The sequence below is a fragment of the Galeopterus variegatus genome, unplaced genomic scaffold (assembly GCF_000696425.1).
Source record: "Galeopterus variegatus unplaced genomic scaffold, G_variegatus-3.0.2 Scaffold515, whole genome shotgun sequence".
NCBI classification, from domain to species: Eukaryota; Metazoa; Chordata; class Mammalia; order Dermoptera; family Cynocephalidae; genus Galeopterus; species Galeopterus variegatus.
In genome coordinates this window covers 534,751-554,886 of record NW_007726626.1, presented here as the reverse complement: position 1 = coordinate 554,886, position 20,136 = coordinate 534,751, and the positions used below count along the sequence as shown (strand labels likewise).

Below are 20,136 nucleotides of genomic sequence, written 5' to 3'. Positions count from 1 at the left end.
TGATCAGTACGCCGTGAGCCTGCTGTACCGTGTGCTGTGCTTGAAGCCAGGAGAAGATGATCTTCATAGTGAAAGCCACTATACATAGGCCAACGAATACTTACAATAAATCATGATAAGGCTAATCATGTGGTCCTTCATATAGTACACTGGATCAGCAAGAAATAAGAGGCTGAGGGGTGGGGGATCGTAGGGAAGTCTTTTCACAGAAGAGAATTTTTAAGCTAAGTATTTCAAAATTGGGTTCCTTTGGTGGTCAAGGTGTTTTGGAAATGTAACAAGTTCAGTGTAGCTGGAATGTAGGGTCCACAGAAAATGGGAAAAATTTATGGGAAGTGGGATGGGAACAGAGAAAAAGGTGTGTGATGCAAAGGGCCTCAGACCTGGTGTTAAGGGCTTCGGACTTTGAAATGAAGGCAAAGCATGTCAGAATTGTAAGGTAGGGAGAGGAGCAATCCACTTGCATTTTACAACGATCACTGTTGGCACGGTGAAGATTGGACTGCGGGGGGCACGGTGGGGGAGAGTAGAAAGAATCTGAGTCTAAAGAGACCAGTTAGGAGCTTAGGGTAATATTTCAGGCAAGAGATGATTAGGGCATGTGGGATGAAGACAGCCAACACTGCCAAGAAATATTTAGGAAGGGGAAGGCTGGACTTGGGTGATTAGGGGTTTTGACAGAGCTGGAGTTACTATGAGGTTTCTAGTTTGGGTGATTTTGTAGACAGGGAATGGGAAGATTTCAGTGCTGAAGTCTTCTGATGGAAGAAACAGGTCAGGATACTTGGTGTTTGGGGAGAAGAGGTCCTCACATATTAAGATCTATTCATTTAATTGAAGTCAGGTGTCACAGTAAGCAGCCCAGGGATGAACCTGCACTGGCAGCACATGACCTCTTTCTACAATGGGCTGTTGACAGTATGTGGAAGTGGGGCAAAGAAATGAACTGAAACTTACAGTCCTTCACACTCTGAGGACACTGGCAGGCTGCCTTAGGTGTGTTGTTATAGCTTCTGTCCAATTTACCTGTGGAGATTTGTGGCTCGACCACCATACCTTTTTAGAGCCACTGGTTGACCACAAAACATTCTTTTTTTTTTTTTTGTCTTTTGTCTTTTTCCGTGTCCGGCAACAGATCGCAACCCTCAGTGTCGCCCCCGCACCAGACCGGGGACCGGCAACGGAATTGCAACCCTCGGTGTCGCTCCCGCGCCTCACTCAGCCAGTGAGCGGGAACCGGTCTGTATGCGGGATCCGAACCCCTGGGCGGGAGCGCCGCCGTGCTTCCCAAGCGGCGCACTTATCCAGTGCGCCACCGGGCCGGCCCCGACCACAAAACATTCTTATGTTTGGATTTTCTTCATCTCAAAAACTTTGTTTTTCACCATCATATATAGACACCCCCCCACACACACACTCACACACTCACACACACTCCTTGGTAAATATAATTTATATGCAAGTGATTCCCTCTTTTGTATCTACAGACTTGCACTCTCAACCACAACAAGCTGCATATACAAAAATTAATGTCACCCTTGATTCTTTTTTCTTCATTTCCTTCCATCAGCAACTGCTGTTGACACCGCCTACAGCACACTTAATTTCATACCCTTCTCTCTTGCCACTGAGGCCATCCTAGTCTAAGATGGCATCGTCATTCCCAGCCACAGCCTCCTTTCCCTGCTTCCACTCTTACTATCCTTCTGCCACGGAGCAGCCTGACGAAGCCTTAAACGTGCAAACCCGATCACTTCACTCTCCTGCTCCAAGCCTTCCCACGGTTCCCATGACCCCCAGACTGTTACTGCCAACCTCTCTGACCATCACATGTTTCTGCTTCCCCCTCATTCACTTTTCTGCTCCCTGAATGTTCCATGTTGGTTCCCATTTAAGGCCCTGGCGTGAGTTGTTTCTAGCACCTGGAGTAATTTCCCCAGATGCTCATGCAGCTGGGTCTTGTCCTTCAGCTCCCAGCTTCCACATCAAGAGGCTTTTCCTGACCAAGCCCCTTGGCTTGCTTTGCAGTCACCTCCAATTGTCTCCCAGTTACACTGCCATTAGAGCACTTATCGCTACCAGAATCTGCCAGTTGCCTCTCTCACTCCACTACATGGTAAACTCCATGAGAGCAGGGCCCCTTGTCTGTCTTGTTAAATAGTGTCCCCAGAGTGCAGGAAAGTGGTTGGGTCGTTGCAGGCACAATAATTAACAAAATGAAGGAACCAATGAATGAACACAAATATTCTGGAAAAATGATACTATTGAGTAAAAAGGAAAAAAATAATTTCTGGCACTTTCAAAAGTGATCAATCAGGTTTACAAGAGATGTAGAATCTCAATACTTACATTGTAAATTCAAACTAAATGCAGGCTAGGAGAAAATAAAAATGGCAAGCAAGTAAAGGCAGCTAGGCAGAGAAGAAATGTGACTAATCCATTCTAAGAAGGCAGAGGGTTTAAAATGAACAAGGAGCACTCTTACTGCTATCCTCATTTTCTAGAAGGTATTGTTGGTATCTTCTGGTATTTTTCGAAACCCTTTTACCCCTGAAAACTATCATTACAATCACCAACAACGTTCAATCAAGTCTCCCATTCAGGAAAGGAGAGAGAGGCAGACGTGTAAACTTACACGTTACCTATTCTTTTCATATTTTCCCGTCCTTCCATCCCAATATGTTTTGCTTTAGTGCTCCTGGAGGCAGCCCTCACATAGAATACGATGTCAGTAGTGCCCCTGCAATATGGTAGTCCTGAAAAGCGAGACTAGAAAGCCAAATGTGGCAGCACAAAATTTCTGGCTGTGCAGTCTTCTTTATTGGGGAGGATTTTCCATTAAAAAATGTCTTGACAATTAAAAAAACTGTTAGTGCTAGGTACTGTCAATTCCTTATTACCAAAATAAAAATGGACCAGATTGCTTATTATTCTGGAGGCTGCTGCTTTTGGTTTCAGGTTTAGCATCACTTAGGTGAGTCTCAGTGTCTCTTCTTCTCACTGGTGCTTCCAGGACTCTCAGCTCTCATTATATGAGTTTGCCCTGCTACCTGCCCTCTCCTAGGAGAAAGGAAAGAGCATCAGCCACACAATTGGATGAGAAATGTAGCCCTAGTGGAGCTCCTGAGCTAATATTTGAAACCCATCCTGGATTGTGCAAAAGGCATTTTCTATTAGCCAGGGTAAGGATGACTTCCAAAGAACTGAGACTACTGTACAAGAGGAAGTCTTCCAGTGGCTTAAGTTTCTATGATCAGTAACAAGGTTACTGTCAGCAAAAATGGAAAAACTCATTAGGGTCACCAAAACCTCACGGGGAATAAGAAGTACTTCAGAACGTTCATGGAAAAATAGAATTAAAAGATAATATGAATCTTTCCATGAATTTTTTTAAAGACCCCTCATATCGGCACACTACCGTTGGTAGGCGGAAGGGGGACGGAATGAGTGCAGATCCACTTAGAGGTGGAGATTAAGTCACCCGGCTGCATTGCAGTTTTACAGTTACAGTACATCAATGTTTACTGTAAAGATATTTCACAAGTATTCATAGTACGCTGTCAAAATTTATCAACTTTTACCTCTAGGTGGCAGCAACTTTCTTCTGTTCTTAACACGGTTGAGTTTGGCCTTTGTTTCCTACCTCCAATAAAACTCCATGCCTCCTTGTTTTTCCCAAATAAATACTTCACAGCCTGTGTAGTTTGGGGAAGATTACTGTAAATCACTTTCACTGTAAGAAATCAGTCCATTCTTCAGTTAAGCTGCAAGGTTCTTCAAAGAGTACAAAATAATTCAGGTCTAAAGTGAAAAATAATAGAAAGGTATTTTCTTTTCTCTCTCCATACCTATAAACTGCAAACTCTAAGAAATGTTTCTTTTTCTTTTCAGACCTCTAAGGAAAAAAGGCAACGAGGAGAGGAATGGGAAAATAGATGGAATTGGAGAGATTTCCATTTTACAATGTCATTAATTTAATCCTATGGGTGGTTTAAATCATTGCTCTTCTACAGGATGTAACCTGATGTGTTCATTTATGAAAGCATTCCAAAATATTATAGGATGGAAGAGAAGATTTCATGATCACAGAAAAATGATAACCTACAGAGAGAGTTACCCTTCTGGTTGATTTAGCCTTCACAGAAACTATCTTTTCTGATTAGATGTAACACGTGGCCCTTCTGGAGCACATAATTACCTAATGTATTGAACCTCAGCCCTATCTAAATATACCCACCAGCTCCAGGCCAGTTCAGGATTCTAAGTTGTGAGAGTTAAGAAGGGCCCAAGAGACTTGAAGTAAATTATAGCCACCTTTGAAGCTGTAATAAGAGCTGGGTGTGTCAATGAATCACCTAGGTGGTAGTAAAGAGATTCCTTTTATGTAAAGTTAAAATTTGACTGTGGGCTAATATCTGGGGTTTATGAAGCACTTTCTTTCAAGGTGATACTATGAAGAGTACTTTCTCTTGGGCACTCTTCCCAAGACCTAATTTGAATAGTTTGGGTTAGACATCATTCATTTAAGAGAAATACTGAAGTGCAGAAAGCATAAAGACTAATATAGCATAAGTGACAAATTTATGCCAGAACCCAAGCTTGTAGACACAGTCTTTATGTATTTCATAAGAGGTTCCTCTGTCTTCTGCTTATTTTACATATCCTATCACATTAACTATTCATATTATCAGAATAACTATGTATCTTGGTTTTAAAGGCTGCATTTTTAAATATGTAATTCAAAGTAAGATTTCTGGAGAAGAGAAAGTTCCAGGCGATTAAGATATAACGCCCTTAGTTTCAAGGAGAGTAGGGTCTTTTTAACTAAACATCCTTTTTTTGTTTTGGCCATTCAATAAACAAGAGTAAGATCTGAGAAAAGCCCCTTATTTTAGTTACTAATGATACAGTATCTTCATCATCTAAAATATAAGAAATTATGGCCTCAAAGGAAAAACATTAAAGTTCATAATTCTGTAAAAGCTACTTCCCTTAGTGACAGCCTCTAATGAATGGTAGGCAATGTGGATGATGCTAGCTTATAAAGAGTAGTCTTTCCCATCATTTTTGCCACTAACACCTCCCTCTCTTTGGGCAATTACTTCCTCTTCATGTATTCTTAGTAGAACTGTTAACCAGGGCTGGGCATCCGACCCAGGCTCGGACCAAACATACTCTGGCTTCCGGAGTTCGCGCTGACTCATTTAGGCCTGTGCCTTCTCATTAAATCCTGCTCCCAGGACCCTTGGGTACAGTCCTGGTTCCTGTGTTTCCTAAGGTCCAGCTTCTCTGCTTTTTTATTGACTCTGTCACCTACCTCATGTCCTTCTGAAAATTACCTTTTGCTTAAGGCCGCCAGATTCAGTTAGTTTCCATTATTTCCAACAAAAGAACCCCATGTGACAAAGGAGACTAAACCGAGTGACAATTTAGACGGAGACAGTGGCTATAAGTAGGCAGTGGATTTTAGCAGGGTCCTCAGCCCTCTAGCTACTTATTAGCTGTGGACTTAGTTAAAGTTGCTGTGTTGGGAAAATATAGGAAAATAGTTAGGGACCCTCAGGTGTTCAGAATCTTGCCCAGCATCTGATGCAAATATGCACGTGTGCCCAGGTGTTCCTTGTTTATTGTCTAATGTAATTGAGCATGTGCACCCAGGTGTTTTGGGTTATGGACTTAGGTATAAAGGACTAATGGCTCTGATACACAAAGCTTTTTGGGACGCTCCAGGAAGCTACTAGGGCGGCTGCTCCTAGCTCTGAATAAAGCCTATTAATTCTTCACCCACAGCTCCCTTTATAGGACCTTTTCCTACACCTGGCTCGTAGACCTGTGTGTGGAGGGTCTGTGACCCAGTCCGTACAACAGGCTTGAGGGGTCTGTGACCCCTAGCCCTAGCTTTACAAGCTGTGACCAAAACCTGCATGATACCAGGTTGGTTTAAATTTTTTTTGACAAATATGTTACGCACAATCTACTGCTCTCTTAAAACCGATTTTTTTAAAAAAATGGATTATGAGGATACTGGTTTTACCTTAGGTGATCTAGTATTACTACCAAGAAATGTTAAAACACAGCTAATTTTAAGAAAATTACTAAAAAACTTTATAAAAATCTAGTGGTCAGCTGAGAAAAATTATAATCTGAGAATATATTTGATTTTAAAATTGTTAGTTCACTGCCCATATGTATACACAATAATCTATATGGCTAGAAAGACAAAATTACCAATATGACTGATAGATAAAAACCAAAACAAAACTGCTGGCATAATGAACATTTTTGCAGGGAACCCCTTAACATTTATTATGCTGAGTAGGATTCCCAGCATATTCATAACACACTAGGAATTTTGATTGGGTTCCAATTTTAGTCATTAATTCTTTCCAATATATATTTAGAAGACAGCTATGTTTATAATTGATAACCACTTTCTTAGCCCAAATACATCCACTGAAACATACTGTGAAAGAATAAGAAAGAATGTGGTTTCACTAGATATACATAAAATAAGGTCTTTCTTCATATTAATTTGATATGTTTATCAAAACATGACGAATACTGGTACGATCATATCTCTATCTATCTAAATATATTTTTTTCTCATATTGGGACACATTCTTTCTGCATTATTCATTCAGGACTCCTGATACCCACTTTTTCTTCATGTTTCATTACAACATGGCAATTATTTTAAAGTTCTGCATCTGAGTGAGTTAAAGAGGGAGAGTATGGCAATGGAGAAAAAACCCAGTTACACAATTTAAAACTCTGTTAAGAAGGAGCAGTTTGAGTAGTTTTCCCAGAGTAAATCAGGACTCCAGATTGTAAATTTTAAATATTCTTCATGGTTTAAAACCAACCTAAAAAATAACAATTATAGGAAAATATTTTATAATGCCAGAATTACAAACAAGTCATTTTGAATTGTGGAATAATATCTCTCAGTCATGCTATAATTAGTTAATGGGACACAGCTGTTTTATTACATGACCGTACCATGCCTGGCTACAGTGCTGGGAAGATGCCAGGAATCAACAGAGTACACTGATGTGTCCTCTAGGTCCAGAGATCAGGTGTTCAGTATGATGCTAATATGGTTCTGAGTTGTGGGCTGGTAAAAACAACGTACTCATGAACTTTTAATAGAAAAATGTCTCAGAAGTGGGGACCTTTATAGCTCAGCCAGATCTTATGGCCCTAAATCTCCTATAATTAGGGAAAAAATTGCAGAAAATAACTTACTTTAATTTTTTCCCCAAATCATCTTCATTGAAACCAACTAAAGCAATGCTAGAGACAAAAATCATCTGACACCAACAGGAATGTGAACCACGTTTATCACAGAGGTCTCTTGCTGAAATTTTGGGTAATGGAGAATTTAAGAAAATAAGACCAAAATTGTTTAATAAGGTCAATTTGGAATATGGAACACAAGTTTAAAGTACATATAATTGTCACCAAGCTAAATTTGAGAAGGTGGTTAAAGTAATTAAAGAATTCAATAGCTGACACTACACTATAGCATAAAAATAGATGTAAATTTTGAGGGATTTAAAATGTAGCATCACCCTGGAGGCACTTCTTTTTATTGTAACTCAGTATTATAGAGAGAACTTGCAACTACAGCCCATTTTTGGAATCTTTTATCAAACATAAGAAAGAATATGCTTCCAAAACAAACTTAAAAGCAACTTCCTTTTACTTATTTGCCAACAAGTAAGGATTAAAAAACCCACAATGGCCAAGCATTCTGGGAGCTGGAATTTTCCTATATTAAAGTCCACACGTAGCTGAATCCATAAACAAACAAATGAGCGAGGAGGAGATAGAGAGAAAGAAAGAAACAACAATCACAGTAATACACTGAATTTTTAGAAAACTAGAGGTGGAAACGGGGAGGGGAAGGGGAGAGAGAGGAGGCTAATGAGGAATTGGTCAATGGACACAAAGAATGCTTGTGTATTGTAACGATGAGTAAGCTAACTGTACTGATCTAACCACCACACATTCCACACAATTACTGAAAATCAACGTTGTACCCCACATGTACATGTAATAAAAAATAAATAAAAATAAAAAATAAAAAAACAAAGTCTGCACATACTATTATAACTTTTTGCTCTGTTAGTCAAGAGGCAAGGCAGTGGAACACTCTTGCAATTAAAATAACAAGATCAATATTACCTATAAATAATAAGCATGCAAGGATCTGTAAGACGGTGAGTGAGCACACTCCAGCAGGACGGAAGCACCACATATCGGTGTGAGCAGCAATGTCTTCGTTCAGCCTCTCCCATTTCTCCTTGCTCTCCCTGTCACATCAGTCCAATGGGAATTTCCCAGGCAAAAGCCTTCTGCTTCACTCATAAATGAATTAAACATTCACCTTATTTAATCTTTAGCATTTCTCTTACTCTCCATACAGGCAGACAACTGATACGTGGTGGAAAGACCACTGGACAGGTGTGCAGAGACCTGGATTTATGCCCAGGTTTAGCATGTAACATTTTGTCTTTGGGCCTCTATTTCTACATTCTGTAAAGTGAGGAGGTTGAACTGAACTTGATGATGCTCTCATTTCCTTTACGGCTCTGAAATTGGTAATTTGGAAACGCTCTGTCCCTCCTTAAAGGGCTAGTTCTACATCAGCTTTTTGAGAGGTTTTCAATATCAACTTCAGTGCCTTCTTCTCTTAAAACAAAAAAAAGTTTAAACAAGAAGGAATATTCTTATTTTTAGGACAAAACCCACATTTGTTATATCCCTTGAAAAGATTCCATGAAATCGTATCTAACATTTGCAATAATATGCATATAAATATTTAAGTTCATTGTAGCAATGTATATACAAACACTAAAACATCAAGGTGCAAAAAGCCTCCTCCTCCCCTCCACACAAATTTGTGACACAGAAGTTTTTCACTTCCAAACGGAAAATGTGATTCACACTCAGAATGCATCATAATTTGCATAGAGACTCTATTAAAACTGGAGCATTTTTATGTATATAGCTAACATAAAATCTCAGGCACGTTGGTAAGAAATAAATCATAATTGAGTCTGGTGGTGGCAGCATCCAATTGGTTAGAGAAAATTCTATTTTACTGATAATAATTTCTATTAATAATGCTTTATTTTCTATGTTATATGAATAAAGTCGCTATTATGTGATACCCACTATCACTGTGACATAACAGTTCTTGAGGGATGTTTTGGGTACACAGCACCACCACTACCACCACCATCAAACAACAATATACACCTAAGTCCTTTAAAACGTTAGGAATGGAGCAGGGGAGAGTGAGAAGTGGAGAAGAGAGAGGAAAGGGTAAAAACTGAAAGATGAGCATATATAAATGTGCATGTCTTCGGAATACTAACATTGAACCTGGAAATTTTTGGAGCATTAAGTCAACTTCAATGTTTAGTCCACAGATACTCCCCATCAAACCCCTCTGTCCCACTCCAGCCTACACATACACACCAAAACACAGTTTTCAGATTTCTATTATATCTTTGGGAATAAAACAGCCAAAGTAGGACTTGGAAACAGCTGCTCCACTGTGGTTTTGCTATCAGAATATAATAGCTTCAAGCAAAAAGACCTGTAAAGATCAAAAGTCTATCTTCACACTCAGTTCTCAAAGGACTTTTCTCCATTTGCCCCAAATGGAGCAAAATATATTTTTTTCTGGCAGTATCGTATCAAGAAAGAGTGGCAAATGCTCTAAAAAAAAGTTTACATGGTGAAGGGTAGCAGAATATGCCACCCCACAGTATGCCAATTTGGCATAAGAATTATTATGAGCTGAAGTCAATTAAAAAGAAACAGACAAGAAAAACTGTTTCCCCCCCCCCCCCCCCCTTCACACTCAGTTCTCAAAGGACTTTTCTCCATTTGCCCCAAATGGAGCAAAATATATTTTTTTCTGGCAGTATCGTATCAAGAAAGAGTGGCAAATGCTCTAAAAAAAAGTTTACATGGTGAAGGGTAGCAGAATATGCCACCCCACAGTATGCCAATTTGGCATAAGAATTATTATGAGCTGAAGTCAATTAAAAAGAAACAGACAAGAAAAACTGTTTCCCCCCCCCCCCTCCCCGGCATCCTCTTCTACTAGGAAGGGCAGGACAATTTTTTATCACTGGAGATGACTCTCCTTCTCAAACCACAGATGGCACCAGAGGAATCTCCACAACAAATCTTACTAGCTAGTCCTATCTCCCATTAGTTTCCCCCATGTTTACTTTCCCACAGTTTGCCACCCCTAGAAGCTCAAAGTCCTTTTCCTTTGTCTTGTCACTTCTCTAAAAAATTACCATTCTTTTTTTTAGATACCATCTAAGCCCAAGTTCTAACCACCCCTTTGAGATATTCATCTCTCGATATTCCCATGTGTATGTACAATACACACATTAATAAATTTGTTTATTTTTATATTGCTAATCTGTCTTTTGTCAGTCTAATTTACAGGGTCCCAGCCAATGAACCTAAGATGGGTAGAAGGAAAAGATTTTTTCCCTTCCCTACAATAGTTATTGGACCTAGGAAGGCACGGTCACCTCTACTCAGGGCCAATGGTGAAGAATAGAGGAGATGCATGAAATAAGGAATGAAATTCACATAGTGGGTCCCCAAAGGCTCCATCAATCCTCAAATCAGTAAATATTCCTATGGCACTGAGGGGAGAGACATTCTGATTGACAAGAGTGTATGTCTGGCCTGAATTGCTTCATTTGACCAATTCAACATTAAATGAGTTGTACAATGACCTGATATTCTTTACTGGGGTGCTAATAAACCCTGCGAGAAGTTCTTACTGCCATGCTTTAATCCTTGGGAGTCAGCAGACAGTTACAGCAAATCTGACTCCACCCTTACATCTGTCATTGGATCCCTGATGCCCTGATGCTCTCATTTCATCCCCGGATATGTATATTGTTACATTTTCTTTCGATTCCAGCAGATTTTGTTTGCCTTAAACAGACATTCTTTTCCACACATTTCTTCATTCTTCAGCTCCAGAGGAAACACTGTCACATGAATGAGGCCACAGGATGCCACTCATTTCTCATATCAACATTATGTGAAGAAAATGGTACTTAAAATTTTAATTCATCTTTACTCAATAGTAAACAGTGGTTTGGTAGCCCAATCATAGCCATTGACTTTCACAACCTACCAATTGCCATGTGCTACCCATGTGTAACTTAATAGTAGAAGTTCAAGCCTTTTCATGTGTTACTGAATGTTAATTGCTTATGTGATGAACAATATTTTTTAACTGATTGAAGCATTTGCTAATCAAACTTCACCAAATCACTGTTCCAAATTTTCACATAGTGTTTGCAGATGTAACTCAAGCCAGAGCCAAGCAACTGTTGAACTTGACATCTAATTCTATAAATTATCCCAAACTTTTATGTTGGGAAGAGCAGCTATGACCTTCCCTTCCTCTCTATTGCTAGCACGAGTATTTAAACTTACTGAATTTTCAGAGCCAATATTTCACAAAGAAATAACAAGTGCTTATCACTTCACTAGAAGTCGATGCTGGGTGATTCACGGGCTTCTTCCTTGCCAGGTGATTTATTTCCATATACCAGTCTCACAGTATTTACCCAAGGAAGATTCAAGGTAGTATAGATCATAGAAATTTTAGATAACTCATGACCAAATAAAGTACACGTATTAAATCCACGTATGCTCCTACCATAGTCAGGTTAGGAATGTCCCCAGGACTTTGTATGTGTGTTTCAACCTATCAAGAAAGCACTCGCTCATCTCTCTGCTTTTCCTACTAATTCTAGGTCTTTACTCAAAAGCTTTCTTCTCTGGGATGGGTTTTCTGACAGCCCTCTTCTTTATATTTTAACCCTTCCCTACTACCCACTCTCAAATTGGTCTTAAACAGAGTGGATAACTGCTCCCTCTGAACACTGTACTATAAATATATTGCCTTACAGCATTATCCATATTGTATTACATACTATATGAGTTTGTGTGATATAACACATGTGTGTGGATGTGTGACATTGCACACATGCGCGTGCAAACACACACATACAATCTCCTTGCCTTACAGCATTATCCATATTGTATTACATACTATATGAGTTTGTGTGATATAACACATGTGTGTGGATGTGTGACATTGCACACATGCGCGTGCAAACACACACATACAATCTCCTTGCCTTACAGCATTATCCATATTGTATTACATACTATATGAGTTTGTGTGATATAACACGTGTGTGTGGATGTGTGTGACATTGCACACATGCACGTGCAAACACACACATACAATCTCCTTGCCTTACAGCATTATCCATATTGTATTACATACTATATGAGTTTGTGTGATATAACACGTGTGTGTGGATGTGTGTGACATTGCACACATGCGCGTGCAAACACACACATACAATCTCCTTGCCTTACAGCATTATCCATATTGTATTACATACTATATGAGTTCGTGTGATATAACACATGTGTGTGGATGTGTGTGACATTGTGCACATGCACGTGAACACACACACACACACACAGATCTCCCCGACAAGACAGTTCCTTGAGGATAGAAACTATGTTTCATTTATCTTTCTAATATAGTGCTTTCTACAGTGCCTGGGACTGTTAATAAATGTTGCTAAATAAATAAAAGTTGAATTTTCTCAAGGCTGGTAGTAAAAATCCCTTTTGTTTTTCATGGATTACTTCTCTGGAGATAAAAGTTATTAACCAATTATCAATTATCATTACTCCAATATTCCAGAAAGGAAAAGTGAAGAAAAGAGAATTTATTTACTCAGTGTTTCACATTTAGCCATTGAGAGCTAAGTTGTAGAATTGGGGTCTCATGGCTGACAATCTGTACTCCATCCCTCACCTCATCTTGCTCACTTTGGCATCTCAGAGTCTCCATATGTAATGAAGTATCTTCAGTGTGATATGCCTGGTACTGAGAAGGAATATAAATTCCATGCAGTCGAGATTGGACCTGATTTCTCCCTGTTCTTCTATGTAATGACCATCGGCAGGATTATTGCCTCAGCTTTCCAGGTTTGACAGGGGACAATAGTGACTGTGAAGGACCATGAAGGATGCCCCAGCTTTTAGGTGGCATGTAGGCAAATAGCTGTATCCCCCCTCCCCCCATGCTCCATTACCCCCTCTGTGAAGAAGAAAAGCATAATATTTAACAACATCACCAAGCTATTGTGAGGGTTAATTAGATTTAATGGGGGAAGGGAGGCAAGCTGATTAGGTGCTATTCAAATTCAAAGTGTCATTATTTTGTTTCTAAAAATAATCCTGATTTAGGAATAAAATTAATTTGGAAGCTCAATCTTTGGTAATCATCTTCTCATACTTAAAAAAAAACATAGTTTTTAATCAAAATCCCATTCTAAGCATAATTCAACAAAGTAAAATGAAGCTCTGTGAATTTCCATTCATCTTTGAAGTAATACAGCACGCAATTCAATTTTTTTTCTTTTTCATTTCTTTTTTTCTTCATTTCTTTCTTTTACAATACATTATGTGTTGAAAATTTAACTTTGTGGAATGGAGCTAAGTAAACAAATACAGATTTTGAGCCTACATTATTTTTTGTTTGTTTCATATGAAACACTTGTGAAATACTTTAAACTGCCTCTTTGAAGAATCAACAATTCATGTTTTGTTGCTGAAAGAACTTTTCAGGTCATTTCTGGTAGGCGCCATCTATATTTTTGTTCAAGAATTATCTGAGTATTCCCCAAATTAAACAAACAAACAAAGAAACAAACAAACAAAAAACTTCCCTGGATATTTAAGGCTGTGGCCAGGAAAAAAATCATCTGAATAGAAGTTGGTACCTGAGAAAAATTTGGGTTGTTGACTAAATCTCACTAAAATGTTTACCATATCTCTGAAAAAAGAGAAACGTTCTTTAAAAAAGGTAACAGTTGGTAATCCTGGGAAATTAGATCCTATCTGTTAGAAAAAAAGATGTGGCACTCACAGTTTTCGGTGAGTGCAGAGTTTTGGCTGGAAAGGATTCTATCAACATTTATTTAGAACTTTCCACAGGAAAAAGCTACTACATAGCCTAATTAGTAGAAATGTACTCTCTATAGAGGAGCAGAAATAATTCTCTTGATTTTAACAGAGCCCTATTAAAATTTCCCTGAGACTTAAAAGTACTCATAACTTAGACTGCATACTCACCAAGCAAACTTCTGATTATTCATTCGATTACCCCGGACCCTTGATACTGGGGACGGATGTACCCTGTAGGCAGATGAGAGTAATCCAGTCATTGACAAGCATAATCCAGATTGCAAATAAAACAAAAAATGGCATCTCATTTATAAATAGTCATTTAGATTTGCTTATGTTGCTAAATCAAATGAAAAAGTTTTGGCCTGAAAAAGCCTCCAAACTCACTCTTAAGCTCTTATACAACACCCACAACTAAATCGCAATCTAACTTGGCAGGTAAGCCACATGGGCAAATTGAAAACCTAACTTAGAAGTGTCGCTCCTGCGACAACAGCTGAATCTCAGCCAGTTGCAGGCAGTCAACTGTTCTGTCCCTCAATTACTTTTTCTGTCTACAAATCTAACCAACCATGTGTTTTTGGGCGTAGTCCTTCTTAATCTGTTCTGATCAGGGGCTGCCCAATTCACGAATCGTTTTTTATTTTTTTCTTTTCTTGCTCAAATTAAACTTCATTAAATTTAAATCGCCTGAAGTTTTTCTTTTAACAACATAAAGTCCCCCCGAACTTCATCACCTCTTAGTAAATGGATGCGATTAATTTCCTGTGCCTGCAAACCAGGAGTCCCTCTTTCCTTTTTCACCTCTCTCTAGGTAACAAGGGATTGTCACCAATATTCCCTGTAAAAACTCCCCAAAGCAGAACCTCCTGTTATTATTGATTCATTCACTCATTCAGTCCAACAAAAAGTTACTGAATACCTAATCCTTGCCAGGTATAAAAGTGGGTAAAATTTATGTAAAGTATGGTGACCACCCTCAGGGAGCCCTCTCTGGGCTTGATCCCACAAGGGGAGCACAAAGAGGCAGTTTAAATGCTCACACCTTCCTTCAGCTTCTAAATTTAAAATCCTAGAAAACCAGACAACTTTATCCAGATGCCCAGGAGCAGAATCTGTGGAAATGAGAAAGCTGAGAGAGACAGGGTGAATACTATTTCTAGGAGAAAGGTCTTTTAGAAGTGATGCTCTACAACTGGGCTTTGAGGAAGGGATTGTCAATTCAAAACTTTACCCAGATAATCAAGAAGTGAAGAATATATTGTTTTACACACTTTCAGGTTGGAGTCAAATAGTTTGAAGCTTCCAGGAACTGCTGGTACCTCCCAAACAGAAGCTAGCTGCTGAACCTCCAACTCTTGGTGAGTCACTAACCAGCAAAACAATATGCCCTACTTCCGGCTTCTCTGTGGCCAACTTCCTGCTTGGGTCTGTCTTTAGGAGGGTTTGTGAGATCTAAGCAGTCTTTTAGCTTATGTTATCTTCACTTTCTATGCTTCAAACATTACTCTTATTTATAAGATGAGAAAGAAAGAAAACAGGGGTATTAAACTTGTCTTAAAGTTCAGTTAGAACCAACAGCTCCAAGGTTCATTAGAACCCCAGCTCTCCACAGTTGCTTAGCAAGTGAAAATCATTTCAACCCAGATAATGCAGTGCCAGCCCTGCAGAAGAGTCAACCAGTCTTTCCCTAAACCCAGAGCCGGACTGCACTCTGCACTTGGGAGGCTTATTTCTTCCAACATCCTTATTAACATTCTTTTCCTCACAGCGCTTCTCAATGGCTGCTGCAGCTGAGCTGCTCAGCACAGATTTTCTGCTCCGCATGGGGGAGGGGGTGTTAATTATGCACAAAGATGGAGAGAGGCCAGACAGCCCCTCTGGTGAACTGTCTCATTCAAGCACAGCCCACTTCCTGCTGTTTTGCAGCTACAAGGATCACCTGTTGGTCTTGGCATCTGGCCAAACTGGGGCCCAGCGGAAATGACAGACTCAGCTAGAAATGAAAGCCAGCTCATATTCCAGTACCCCAAATTGGAGAGGGAGGAAAAAACATGTGATAAAAACGCTTAAGAATTACACAAAAAGTAGCAAGGCTCATTTTTTCCTCTTCTTTTTTTCTGTCTGCTTGAGATATAATCCTTAAAATGGTCATCTGAATCAAAAAATTTAAAGGGAAAATGCAGGAAATCCTCCTGAACTCCCCCCCTCTCTGGGGTATCAGAGTCCCAACCATTTAAGTGAAGTTTCAAGGAGTAACAAGCCTCAAATATGCATAGTTCTTTAGTTCACTGTATACTTCAAACTTTTACCTTTTTTTTCATTGTCCCCTCCTTAACCCTAGTAGTACAAAGAAAATATTTCTTTTCATCATGGTAATTCCACCAGGTGAAGTTTGATGACAGATGTATTTTCTTATTGATGCTGCTTATTGTGTACATTGGTGGGGGAAAAATGGGCCTGTTTAATCCATAATTACAATACTCTTTAGGTATTTGTATCTTTTAGGAAAATTCCATTAATCCACAGATCAAACGATATAACTAGATCATTTCTATAATGGCTTAGCAGTCTTAGAAAAATAATTCCTTAGGAAAGTCTTAGGAAAAGAATTCCTGATGTTATGTATATAAACAAAAAATCATAAGTTTTTTTTTTTCAATTAAAAAGGTGAATCTAGAAAGCTATCTTTTCCTCCTCAGAGGGATAACCCCCCAAATTCTATTTCCTCAAAAGGATATGAAGTGTTTTTGTGAGCTCAGTCTTTAAATTGTGACGCTTTCTGCTGCAGTCTGCCTTCTTTCCACATATAGCAGCCAGGCAGGTAGCAAAGTCAAAACCCCAGTAGGAGAAACCACCTAATCTGCATGTCATACATTATTCATGACCCCCTGATTCCTGCACCTGCATCTAGGCAGGAAGCTTGCAGGGAACGTTCATTATTCTTCTCTTAGCCTCACACAGGCTCGATTACTGCTAAGCCACTTTATTCTGTAACTAAGGGTTTCAGGCCTTAGTAGTAACTGCTGGATATGGAAAGGAAAAAAAAAAAAAAAAAAAAAAACGTGTTGAAGAAAAGGGCAAACTTAGTTGTTGTGTAACATGTATTGAATCCTACAATGTGCTCTTCTGAGACTGACAGCTTATGTCAGATGGAAATGGCCACACTTGATGATTTACATGACATAGAAACAAAGAGGCTATACTATTAAGGCCGTATATACCAATTGTTCTATTTATATACACTTACTCACCTGGAGCACACAGCATGTTTATAATTTTACCCAATGCAGGGCTTAATTTAGCCTTCTTGTTAAGTAGGTGAAAATTTTTTAGATGTGTGAATATAAAAATGACTCTTCCTTCTTTGGGTATAAGCACTAAAGAACCTGACCCTCAAATCTTGTATCTTAATGACTAACATTTACAGTTAACCAAAAGAATATGATTGCTCTTTTTTTCAATATTTTCGTAAGTCTACCTGAATGGAGGTTTTTCAGTGTTTTCATGAGCCTACCTGAATGGCTGATGGCTCAAAAGTGGGATGTGAAACTGGAACCCTAACACGAATTATCGACCACCAATGAAACTGGTGGGGAAGAATACTAGTCTGACCTTTTTACTATCTGCACCACAGAAGAGTTGTGACAACTTAAATCCAACCATATTACCCCAAGTGTCATAAGGATGAAGTGATTAAGAGTGCAAACTGTGTAACCAGGCTGCCTGGGATTGAATCCCAGCTCCACCATTTACTAATGATGTCATCTCCAGGCAAGTTACTTAACCTCTCTGTGCCTCAGTTTCCTCCTCTGTAAAAACGAAGGTAATAATGGTGCCCACCTCCAAGGACTATGAGATTTAAATCAGTTAACAGGTATAAAATGTTTAGAACAGTGCTTAGTACCCAGGAAGCAGTCAATACTAGTTAGCTATTATCACTACAAGTGCTGATTGGATTGGAAAGGATAGGAAGATAGAACTGGAATATCTAGCTAATTCCAGTGGACTGAGATTACAAATGGGCTCTACAGAGCCTGCAGTCTTAGTTACTAAGCTTATACAACTTTACTAAAGGTGAGGAAACAACAGAGAGAAATTAACACACATAGAGTAAGATGAACCAAAAACTATGGTTTATAATGTATTGTTTATGAAGATTTATCTTCTGTTTACTAAATTGCATAGTATTTAAGTTATGTCCCATTCAAGAACAAGACCATAATCATAGCAATACAACTTTATTCCCATTTACTATACGCCTTACTATATGCCTGGCACCATGCTAAATACATTAGACACATTATCTTAATTTACCCTCCTATCATGTCCATATTTACCTTTAAGAAAATAGGCTTAGAAGAGTTAGGTAACTTAACAGGGTCACACAGTTACTGAACAGCAAAGTCAGAACTTGAACACAGGTATTTTGTGACCTGTCCTACTCCAGATTATCATCCAAAACTTATACATTCATAAATATTCCCTCCACCCTAGCCCAGAGGATGCAATAAAATGAATTAGCACCAGAGGCTTTAATGAGAGATTTAGCATTTATTGAAGCCCAGTGGAACATTCTATAATATAAGCACATGTAGAGTGGAAGTAATGGTTTTCCTGCACTAAAATTGGCACTGAACTAACTTTTACACTTTCTCTCCTTATAAAGCCATCAGAGCCACACCCATTACTCCATCAATGGATCAGTCCATTCATAAGAGCACAGTCTCACAATCTAATCACCCCTTAAAGACCCCACCTTCTAAATACCATAATTGGACTTCCCACTGTAAAGCTACTGTCTGGAATCCTGTTGACATCGCCCATTGTCTAGCTCTTAATCCTGTTCCTGATGCCAACTGTAGCGCTCAGCAACCACGCTAGTTGTCATGGCTCTTTTACCTGCTGGTAATCCTGCACCGACTGGGCCAACTGTCGAGCTGAGGCTGGGTCTGGAGCCCACAGACCCCTCAAGCCCATTCACAGACTGGGTCACAAACCCTTCATATGCCGGGCTGGGTCACCAGACCCCACACATGCCAGGCTGGGTCACCAGACCCCTCCATGTAGGTCTATGAGCTAGGTAACCTGCCAAAAGTTCTTTGTAGCCATAGGTTGGAAAGTATGTCTGCGCGGAGCAGATGTCCATGGGCAACGCCCGCCCACCTGCTTTGCCAAACTCTCTCTCTCTCTCTCTCTCTTCCTCTGTCTCCTCTTCTCTCTCTAGAAGAACACAAGAATAGCAACAAAACTAAAAAGATACATTGGTGCACTTGCACACTAACTACACACACACACACACACACACACACACACACACACTCTTTGCTTACAAAGGATGCTGAACCACACCCAACTGGACCCGAGGCGAGGGCCCTGACCAAACTATTCTATTCTCCCAACACCCACCCTCTTAACATTCTTACAATGGGGGTCAAGTTTCCAATACATGAATTCTTGGGGGACACAATTAACCCAAAGAACTTCCGATATCTTCTCAATCTCAACAATGGCAGCATCATTCACCCAGTTGCTCAGGCAAAAAGCCTTGGAATAACACTCGAGCCCTCTTGTGCTTTCATACCCCATATGTTAGAGAGGCTGTTTAGTACTGAGAAAAATCAGAATAAACCATTATTTCAATGCCAGTAAAATCTTTCTTGTATGCTTGAACCTCCTCCTCTCATTTTTTGGAATTCTTGTTCCAAAACATTGTAGGACATTAGTCAGCTAGTAAGATTAGATATTTCATACTTAGATTATTAGAAATTATTCTATACAATATTTTATATTCCTAAATCCAATATTTTATGTAATAAAATTATTAGCCCATACTTTCATCTATAAATTGTGTAAGTTATTCAACATAATACACAGTTTAACAAATCAGTTTAGTATATTTGTTGAAGAAAAGATTAATCTAGAAATAATTCCACAATTATTATTAAATATCAGAATTTCCCTATGTAGGATCTTATGAAAGTTAATGTTAAATTAATTCTTGGTATTGCTTCCTTCTTCCGTAGTTTTTCAGTTTAGCCCAGATGTTATTTTAATATATATATATATATATATATATATATA

General features: G+C 39.1%; 1 protein-coding gene across 1 annotated transcript in view; it reads right to left on the bottom strand.

The window, feature by feature from the left end:
- Positions 1 to 20,136, bottom strand: part of KLF12 (Kruppel-like factor 12) — a 422,257-nt gene that overhangs the window by 48,222 nt on the left and 353,899 nt on the right. Inside the window, exon 6 of the mRNA XM_008569592.1 lies at positions 14,221 to 14,283. Coding sequence (XP_008567814.1) covers positions 14,221 to 14,283 — 63 coding nt within the window. The remainder of the gene's footprint in view (positions 1 to 14,220; positions 14,284 to 20,136) is intronic.